The sequence below is a fragment of the Puccinia triticina genome, chromosome 5A (assembly GCF_026914185.1).
Source record: "Puccinia triticina chromosome 5A, complete sequence".
NCBI classification, from domain to species: Eukaryota; Fungi; Basidiomycota; class Pucciniomycetes; order Pucciniales; family Pucciniaceae; genus Puccinia; species Puccinia triticina.
In genome coordinates, this window is record NC_070562.1 from 10,497 (window position 1) to 21,508 (window position 11,012).

At 46.3% G+C, this 11,012-nt stretch overlaps 1 protein-coding gene across 1 annotated transcript; it reads right to left on the reverse strand.

Moving 5' to 3' along the window:
- Positions 1 to 763: 763 nt before the first annotated feature.
- PtA15_5A2 (uncharacterized protein) lies at positions 764 to 2,157 on the reverse strand (the record flags this gene model as incomplete). The annotated part of the gene is made up of 6 exons (XM_053169046.1): positions 764 to 868; positions 943 to 1,060; positions 1,126 to 1,310; positions 1,377 to 1,748; positions 1,843 to 1,974; positions 2,050 to 2,157. 6 exons carry the CDS (start codon positions 2,155 to 2,157, stop codon positions 764 to 766), a joined length of 1,020 nt encoding a protein of 339 aa, XP_053019987.1.
- Between the last annotated feature and the right edge of the window lie 8,855 nt (positions 2,158 to 11,012).

Consider the following 11,012-nt stretch of genomic DNA (forward strand, 5'->3'; position numbering starts at 1 on the left):
CATACCAGGCTTCAAAGTTGGAAACAGGATATTTATGTATTGCTGGGTTCATGACGTTGTAGGAAAGGTTTGTCAGCAGAAGCTCCGTTAACCTGTGAGAGAGTTCGTACGTTGAGTAAAAATTTACGAGCTTTACCAGGCTTTACCTCCATTTAAGCTTATAATTTGTGACTATTTGTGAACGCTTGGAATTGGTTTGAATCTCGATCCCCAGGCTTTCGGATTGGCTAGCCGAGTCCTTATGTAGACTCGCCTGAGGGTTTACCCTCAATATCTTTTATCATTTGATGGGATCTCCGCGTCTGCACTAGTTGTTTTCGGATGAAAACAGGAGATGATCAGGTCGATTTTGCTATTGTCTTTCTTCAAGAGAATTTTTGGATGAATGATGATGAGGCTTTATTTTTTACACGCTTAGAGTCGGTACTCAGATACTTATAAATGTTTATTCGGCTCTTTCCACGGGCATTTCTCGGGAGGGGTGCTCGCAAATGTTGCGCTCAGAGCAGACCTGCAGGATAGGATGCGCCTTATCGACAAACACTGCGATGACGAAGAGATGTGATGTAGTGAAATGTACAGCTTTCAATATGGTTTCTCTGTATATATTGCTTGAAAGGCCTTAGACTTTGAATCAAGCCGAGGTGGAAATGGTGGGGTAATTTGTTTTCATGATTGCCCAGTAAGTTATATGTGCAGTAGGTAACCATAGCAGAAAAGTATGGAGTCGAAGAACAAGGGACGAGTGATGACGGCCTTGAGCTTAAGGCTTCGCCTTATCATTATTCGGGCCAGCGCCTGGTGCACCTCCGCCGAGTCCGCCCATCAAGCTGGAGGCTAATTCTCGTGCGGCTGGGTCATTCATGAGCTGAGCCATCAACAAAGAAAGGATCACTAAGCACCTGTTTAGTGGGAGACGGGTGATATATAAGATCGACTTACTTGAGAGAGGTCGGGCATTCCGCCACCCCCCGCGCCACCTAAGCTATTCATCATTTGCTGAACCATGGGGTTTTGCATCATTCGTTCCATGCCACCGTTGGCCATCAGGCTCTGGGCCCTGTTCATGCACGAAAAAAATAAGTACAGCTGCTTAGTGGACAGTGATCAGTACGTCTAACTTACATCTGGGCCATCATGGGATTGTTCATCAAGCTTGCGAGGTCAGGCATGCCACCAGGACCCCCCGCGCCGGGCATAGCGCCACGTGCAGAGCTTGAAGAACCAGGCGGATTGCCTGTCGTGTTTAGTGAAGAAGAGCTCTTGGCTTTTGACTTGGCCGTTGCCAATGAATTCCGAATGGTAGTATTCTGAGGATGAAGAATTGTCAGTGCGCATTTTTTTTTTTTTTGGTTGATGAAGGAAAACTGCCTTACGTCGGGTTCCAATTCTAAACCTTTTTCGTACGCTTCAACGGCTTTATCGTATTGACAAGAGCTGAAATAACCATGCCCCAGTCGGGAATAGGCCTTAGCAAAAGTAGGATCTACTTCTAAAGCCTTTAAGGCATCCTCGATAGCCTCGTCATGAGCACCCAATTGACTTTGCGCTGCTGCCCTGTTCGAGTAGTAGACAGGATTGGTCGGATCGAGTTGAATGGCCTCGGTGTATTTAGCGATTGCAGCCGAGAAGTCACGCTGCGAGACCAGCTGGTTGCCCGCTGCTTTCAGCAACTCGGCCTCTTGAGATTTGTTGGTTGCGGATGTACTTTGAGTAGGTTGAGATGAAGAATCGGTTGAAGTACTCGCCTGAAGGTAAGAGTGAACCGAGATCGCATCAATATTTAGGGTCTAGTTTTGATGGGGGTAGCTTGAGCTTTTTTTGAGGGATCGAGATACGAACAATTTTTTTTTGTGTTTTGAGAAAAACCTCAAAGATGCTCAATAAACTACTAGGTTTGACTGACAAAGCGCTGTTGGGGGAATCGGCAGACCATTCAACAGAAAACGACTCGGAGATACACTGCATTGCAACCTGATAAGAACATGAACGTCAGATGAAGCTCTTCTCTTGGAAGGATGAGAGCTAATATTTGAATTAAGCACAGACCTCCATGGATTCTTGGTCATCGCTGCGAACGGTACCATCCTTGATAGAATCGTTCAAAAATTCCAGGATGGCGTAAACGAGCTTCTTTTTGGGGTCGATTGCTGACATATCCGGTTCTGGAAAGGGATGGACGGCTTCTTGATGGTATATATTTATCAGGTGGCTGTATGTATCGGCTCGGCCTGGTCGGTTGGAAGGATTCGGTGATTGGGGAAACCCATGCCTGACCTGTCACAGCAGCCATGCACGTCCCTCCTCATGTCACGCCTCGTGGGGACCTTTCACTTGGATGGCCACATGTTTCTGGCGAAACCTGTTGAAACTTCACGCAATAACCGCGAAGCTCTCTACCCTCTGTAGAACTGTGTATCCTAAAACTAGAATGAGATGAAAACTCCCCCAAGGGAAAAATGTATTTCAAGAGAGAGAGCGAGTGTTTGTATGGTTTGTAAGTACATAGTTTGGTTGATGAGAAACTAAGAACATAACAAGCTATGTATATAGAAAATATGTAAACAAAGTGACATGAGAAAATGTAAAAATATAAAAATAGAAATAAACACATATTTTGATATAACATTCCCCCCCTCATCAACCACAAACACAAAGAAAAATCATAACAAAAAACAGAAAACCGGGTTGAAAGAAAAAATGGATGAGAAAAAGACAACAAAAGGACAAAAAGAATGGAAACAGTAATTGAGTTGAGAGACAAAAATAGGAGAAACAAACAAGCCAAAGAGAAAACATAAGAATTTTGAAATAAAGAATTCCGCCATAGCCGTACGTCGCCAGAAAGCTGTGGAGTATAAGGTGTGTATGGTTAGCCACTGTGGAACCAATCATACGCCATCAGGTGGTGTGGGGTGTGGAGGGAGACAAACAGATGCGGGGGGCGCATGTTCATCGCCGCCAGCGCATACTGTCCCCCCTTTACTTGCCAAAATGTTGGATTGCTTGTGCAATCCTACCCCTCTAAGAAACTCAGAAACCTTCCGCCATCCAAGTGCTTTGGTGAAGATGTCGGCTAGCTGATGATCTGTTGAAATCCACTCAAGGCGAACTTTTTTCGTGTACAGAAGCTTGTTGATGACGTGGAATTTGCGGTCTACGTGTCGGTGCTCCTTTCTTGTTCGACAATCGGAACTGATTTGCACTGCCGCCTTGTTATCGCAAAGGAGTAAAGGAGGCGGGAGGTCGAAAAATCGAGATAAGACAGACGCCAGAACACAAGCGTCCTTCGATGCAAACGAGAGCGCCATGTATTCTGCTTGGCAAGTCGACCTAGCAACACATGTTTGTTGTTTTGATGACCATGAAACTGGAGCGCCCCAGACCGTCGAGATGAAACCATGTACAGAGCGGGACGCCTCTCCGCCCCAATTTGCGTCGACAAATGTGGTGATTCCGTCGGCGAGGGGCTTTGAGGCAATTATGGGCAGAGCTAGTCGAGCGCTGTATCTGATGTACGAGATGAGGTGATCAAGAGCCGACCAGTGGGAGGCGTCAGGAGCCATTGAGAATCGGGCTAAAAAATTGACAGCAAAAGTTATGTCCGGCCGCGATCCCATGGCGAGGTATAGAAGACAGCCAATGCGGGATAGATATTTGATGTCCATCGATCCATCCGAAGGATTGGAAAGGAGATCAGAGGACGCTATCGGGGTCCGAGTGCAAATGGTTGAGGGTTGAAAGTTGAGGATTTTCTCAATCAGCATTGGCTGATCGATTTCAAAAACGCCGTCCACCTCGCGCACACGCAGCCCGACAATGCTGGACAAGCATTGGTCCCACTTCAAGTCGAGAACCGATGACAGGCGTGATTTGAGAGAATCGAGAAGTGTGGATGAGCTGGCTGTAAAAAGGCCATCATCCACGTGAACCCATAGAAAGGCCCGGTCGTTGCCTGACCGATAGACATACGTCGATTGATCCTCCAGGCTTGGGAAGAAACCGATCTTTTCGAGTTGAGTTTTTAGGTGTATCCACCAACAACCACTGCAAAAATAACTTGGTCAACTGCTTGCAGTTGACATGCAGGATACTCAAGCCAAGCTGCCATTGTAACTCCACATGAATGCAGAAGTGGCTTTGTTGGCACAGTCACTGTGCAAGGTGCACAGTGACTGTGCATTGAAGCTTGGGTTGAGTCAAACCTTGAGTAAGACTGGTGTAACACCACAAGCTTCCTCAGAGTTGCCGCATGTCAACTGCTCACAGTTGACACAGTTTTTTTTGCAGTGAACGTGCCGCTTGGCGAGTGCCATACAAAGCTTTGTGAAGCTTCAAAACACAGCCTGGCCTAGCCGATACACCAGGCGGAGGATGAATGAAGACGTCGTGGTCAATGTCACTGTGCAAGAACGCACTCTTAAGTTCATCAAATGAAGCCACCGGCCATCCAAGTCGCAATGCCATTGCCAGGAGGATTCGGAGAGAGGAAAAAGTCGGAGTAGGAGTGAAAGTTTCACCGAAATTTCGCCCGTGGATCTGCTTGAAACCTTGAGCCACGATCCTGGCCCTGAACTTCGTAATTTCCCCCTCCTGGCTACGCTTCAAAGCAAAAACCCAACAACATGTGAGAATGTCTCGGGCTTCCGCCTCAGGCACCTCCTCCCATACTCGAAGATCGACCATCATTCCTATCTCAGCGTTGATTGCCGCCTTCCACTCAGCGTGAAGAGTAGAGTTAATTGCCTGACAATACGTAAACGGGGCGTCAGATGTGAAAGGGGACTCAGCAACAGCAGACTCCAAGCAAGCGTCTTGAAGCTCTAGCTTGCGAAGTTGACTAAAGTCGCCAAGGCGGTCCACGCGAATGGAGTTGAGGATAGCATTGACTGACCCTGAGTTCGTTATTTGCGAAGGTAGATCATCTTCATGAAAGATCACAGAAACGCCGCGCTCAAGTTTCTTCAATACCGGGTTCCAGAGAAGCCAGCCGTGCGACTCATCCAAAACGCCGACATGTATCAGAGCCGTGGATCGCGGTACAAACTGTTTGGGGTAGTTGATGTCGTGAAGATACACCCAACAGCCAAAGACTCGAACCATGTCGAGAGAAGGCTGCTTGCCTAAAGACAGCTCGTAAGGTGAATTTTCTGCATCAGTATGAACAATGCGATTGAAGATGTACGCGGCCTGTTTCATAGCCAAAAACCAGAGAGAACTGGGTAACTTAGCATGTACGATGAACGTTTGTGCCATGTCAAGAAGGGTGCGATTGGTGCGCTCGACATTGCCGTTTTGGTGATGTTTGTAAGGTATGCTGAGTTCATGTCTGATGTCGAGATCCTTCAAGAACTTATTGAATTTGTTCAACGTTAGCTCTCCCGCGTTATCCGACCAAATCGCCTTCACCGTATGAGGGGTTAACCGATTGAAATCCAAAATCCAGTCGGATACTGCCTTCCCTGCCGCCGCCTTGTTCTTCAAACCAACCACTGAAGTCATTCTCGAAAAGACATCATGTAACACAAGCCCGTAAGTACTCCCATCCAGTGCCTCAAGAAAAGGACCAACCAAATCGATTGCAATTACATCTCCCAAAGCGCCGGCAATCTCACAGGACGGTGATTGTACCGGTGTGTGCGTACTTTTTGCAAGAGAACATGAATGACATTTTGACTTAGGCAAAGACAATTTTTTCATAGGGATTCCAGAAACACATTGACAAGAAATAGTGCAATTGAAGAAACAAACAGCAATGTGGCCGAGGCGATTGTGCCAGAGAGATGATGCGGAGATACTAGACAGTTGGGGACTTGAAACAGAAACAACCGGAGATTTTGAATATGGGATGAACCATTGATAGGTTCGGGTGTACGTGTGAAATGCGACACCGTCCTGATGAAATGAGAAAAGACCGCCGTCAAACTTAACTGAGCCGTCCCATTTATTGAAATAGCCAACTGAGACCACCGTGCCAGACACTTGAGGGACGAAGAGGACGTTGCTGAGCTTCAGATGTCCATACCGCGTTGGAATGACGGCATCTCCAATCCCGCCTACGGCAATGCGCTCTTGAGACGCGACGCATAGCTGCATATTAGCAGGCTGAAGGTTCACAAAAAAATTGGAGTGCGACGTTACATGATGTGTTGCTCCGGTGTCGCAGAGTACATTGTCCTGACTTTCTGGAGGCGCAGAGATCGAAGCAAGCTCGCCTGGCTTGGTGACAAGACGCTTGACTTCTGGGGTCTCCATCCCGGGTTGTTTCGTCGAGGATCTTCAAGTGGGGGCTGATTTTTCTTCACACAAGGGCAATCCGGTCCCCAGTGACCCCATTCCCAGCAAACATGGCAGGGATAGTCGGGTGTCAGGTATTGCTTCGCCCAGTTGTCCAGAGGAGGAACCGAAGCCGACGAAGTCAATTGTGCTCCCTGCCCCGACTGCCTTGGCATACCACGGGATCCACGAAATCTGCCTCGACCGCGCGCACCTCGAGATTGTCCGGGTGGTCCACCACAATACTCCTGAGACGACATTGCCATTGCCGAAGCCGTCCCTGCAGCCGACGCTGACTGGTGAAGTCGGGTTGCCATTTGAAGAATTTCCTCTGGGCTGATCACAAAATCCGGTTTGATTGCGATCCGAGCATCCATGGAGTCAGCGATGGCCTGCTGATATCATTGGGCAATGGAGTGGAAAGACAAAGATAATAACTTATCTTTGTTCAATCCCCCCAGCCTCTCATCCAAATCGTACCAGCTCCGCTTCAAAGCCTCATAGCTGGACGATAGCGAGTCTGATGCATCTGGGGCCTGTGCAATGTCAGACCAACGCCAAAGGAGGAGAGACCAGGAGGTGCCTGCAAATCGTCCTTTCAAGGAGTTGTAGGCCCCATACGCTGTCAACCCGTTGAGGGAAGGGCGTAGCGCCGAATCAATTGAGTGTTGCAAAAGCGCCAAGCACTACCAAGATGGATGAATTTGCAATGTCGTATATTGATCAATATAGCGTATATTGATCAATTTATATTGATCAATTTTTTTGTATTCCTCTTTATACCTTTGTCTGTGTTCCATGTCTCCTTAATACTCTTCTATAATCTATCTCCTTCCCCTGTATTTGCTTCAAGCCACAGGAATCTTTTTTTTTGTCTGATAACATTCATAAATTTATACATACACCATTCAATTCTACATGAAAAAAATACACTGCAAGGTTTAGGATTAATCCAGAGTGGCTGAGGGGGATCAATTTTTTTTTCTTGTTTTTTTTACTTCAACAATTGATGTTATCAGAAGTCTCCTAATCTACTTTTGTTTCAAAAAAGGAAAAACATTGACCCCTGACCTCTATCAGTATCATGATACAATCCTGCACACATTGCTAATTTGGTTGGTTGAACTTCCTGAAGATATTGCACATCATACTTGAAGTGCTACATGCATAGAAGGCCTTTTTGAAATTAGTTTACCATGGTTTAGCATATTTTTGTCAGGTTCTTTTTTTTATCAACTTTTGTTGTCAACCACAGATCCACTGTCGCCTCCGTGGCGCACAGCAAATGGATGGATAGGGGGGGGAGCAGCTGTTGCGCCTCCATGCCGCACTGCGCATCACATGTGCCTGCCGCTCCTACTGGAAGGTTTCTGCCCTGACACAGTCGGGACCAGAAGGGATGGGGCTCAACCTGTGTGAAGGGAGCCCCTTGTCTGCCGGCCTGTTGGCCGACTGTGTGTGGGACGAAAAAGGGAGGAGGAGTGTCTTTGGCGTCACCAAGAGTGGGAACTCTCTGCCAAAGCCAGGTGCCTCCTCCAAGCAGGACAGAAACCTCGTGCTCGGGGAGTGGGGTTTGAGGCGCCAAGCCCACTCCCTGTGAAAGCACGATGGGTGGGTGGGTGGAGCAAAAAAGGAAATCAGGAACTAGGTTCCTGAGTGACGTATAGTGAGCGGGGAGTAGGAGCTAGGAGTGATCCCTAGGTTCCACTCCGTTCGCCTGTGTGCCCTTCTTAAAGGAAGGCCGCTGCTCTGTTGCAGCTCTCAGGCAGTCCTGGGAGCCTACCCTCGGGCGGAGGGAAAACCAGTCCCACGCTGTCGTTGTGCTGGACTAGTTGCTCCGCGGATCAAATGCCGTGCTAGCCCGTGGAGTTTCTCACCTCGGTGTGAGACTCCCGTGCTAAGCTGCTGGCTGGTCCTCCGGCTGCGTGGACACCAGGGTACTCGGAGCTGCGCTCTGCCGCCCCCTTCTCTTTAATGAGGAATATTTCCACATAAAATTTCATTGGACAATTTTTCTGCATAGAAAACCCAGAAATATTGTGTTTGGGGTCACATCCATTATGCAGCAGCTACAGTTTGATCAGTTTGCAAATATCACTACTTTGGTAGTTTCTTGGTGTTTCTGCCACTATATCTCATCCCAGTGTGGGAATCTTTCTGCAATATGGTTACCAAAATGGTTGGAGGCCCCTAAAGATTCATCATGTACCTTTAATGACCACAAAACCCCCAAATGTAGCAGATACAGTCTGATCAGTTCCCAAATATCACTACTTTGGTATTTCTTGGTGTTTCTGCCACTATATCTCATCCCAGCGTGGGAATACTTCTGCCATATGGTTACCAAATGGTTACAGGCCCCCAAAGATTCATATGTACCTTCACTGACCACAAAACCTCCAAATGTAGCAGCTACCATCTGATCAGTGCCCAAATATCACTGCTTTGGTATTTCTTGGTGTTTCTGCCACTATATCTCATGCCAGCGTGAGAATAATTCTGCCATATGGTTACCAAAATATTATATAGCCCCCAAAGATTCATTATGTACCTTTACTGACCACAAAACGTCCAAATGTAGCAGCTACAATCTGATCAGTTCCCAAATATCACTGACACTACTTTGGTAGTTTCTTGGTGTTTCTGCCACTATATCTCATCCCAGCATGGGAATACTTCTGCCATATGGTTACAAAAAGGTACATAATGAATCTTTGGGGGCTTTTTAACATTTTGGTAACGATATGGCTGAATTATTCCGACGCTGCAATGAGATATAGTGGCAGAAACACCAGGAAACTACCAAAGTAGTCATATTTGTGAACTGATCAGACTGTAGCTGCTACATTTGGGGGTTTTGTGGTGACAAAAGGTACATAATGCATTATTGAGGGCCTGTCAAAATTTTGATAACCATATGGCAGAAGGATTCCCACGCTGGGATGAGATATAGTGGCGGAAACACCGAGAAACTACCAAAGTAGTGATTTTGGGAACTGATCAGACTGTAGCTGCTACATTTGGGGTTTTGTGGTCAGTAAAGGTACATAATGAAGCTTTGAGGGCTTTTTAACATTTTGGTAACCATATTGCAGAATTATACCCACGCTGGGATGAAATATAGTGGCAGAAACACCAACAAATACCAAAGTAGTGATAGTTGGGAACTAATCAGACTGTAGCTGCTACATTTGGGGGTTTTGTGGTCAGTAAAGGTACATAATGGATCTTTGGGGCCTCTAAACATTTTGGTAACAATATGGCAGAAGTATTCCCACGCTGGGATGAGATATAGTGGCAGAAACACCAAGAAACTACCAAAGTAGTGATATTTGGGAACTGATCAGACTGTAGCTGCTACATTTGGAGTTTTTGTCGTCAGTAAAGGTATATAATGAATTTTTAGGGCCTCTGAACATTTTGGTAACCATATGGCAGAAGGATTCCCACGCTGGCCAGAGATATAGTGGCAAAAACACCAAGAAACTACCAAAGTAGTGATATTTGCAGGGAACTGATCAGACTGTAGCTGCTACATTTGGAGGTTTTGTGGTCAGTAAAGGTATTTAATGAACGTTTGGAGGCTTTTAAACATTTTGGTAACCATATGGCAGAATGATTCCCACGCTGGGATGAGATATAGTTGCAGAAACACCAAGAAACTACCAAAGTAGTGATTTTGGGAACGGATCAGACTGTGGCTGCTACATTTGGGGGTTTTGTGGTCAGTCAAGGTACATAATGAGTCTTTGAGGGCCTGTAAACATTTTGGTAACCATATGGCGGAAGGATTTCCACGCTGGGATAAGATATAGTGGCAGAAACACCAAGAAACTACCAAAGTGGTGATATTTGGGAACTGATCAGACTGTAGCTGCTACACATGGGGGTTTTGTGGTGACTAAAGGTACATAATGAATGTTTGGGGGTCTTCCAACATTTTGATAACCATATGGCAGAAGGATTCCCACGCTGGGATGGGATATAGTGGCAGAAACACCAAGAAACTACCAAAGTAGGGATATTTGCAAACTGATCAGACTGTAGCTGCTACATTTGGAGGTTTTGTGGTCAGTAAAGGTACATAATTAATCTTTGGGGGCCTGTGAAAATTTTGGTAACCATATGGCAGAAGGATTCCCACGCTGGGATGAGATATACTGGCAGAAACAACAAGAAACTACCAAAGTAGTGATATTTGGGAACTGATCAGACTGTAGCTGCTACATTTGGGGGTCTTGTGGTGACTTAAGGTCCAAATTGAATCCTTGGGGGCCTTCCAACATTTACGTAACCATACGTCAGAATGATTCCCACGCTGGGATGAGATATAGTGGCAGAAACACCAAGAAACTACCAAAGTAGTGATATTTGGGAACTGATCAGACTGTAGCTGCTACATTTGGGGGCCTTGTGGTGACTTAAGCTCCATAATGAATCCTTGGGGGCCTTTCAACATTTTGGTAACCATATTGCAGAAGGATTCCCACGCTGGGATGAGATATAGTGGCAGAAACACCAAGAAACTACCAAAGTAGTGATATTTGGGAACTGATCAGACTGTAGCTGCTACATTTGGGGGTTTTGTGTGACTAAAGAGACATAATGAATCTTTGGGGGCCTTCCAAGATATTGGTAACCATATGGCAGAAGGATTCCTACGCTGGGATGAGATATACTGGCAGAAACACCAAGAAACTACCAAAGTTGTTATATATGGGAACTGATCAGACTGT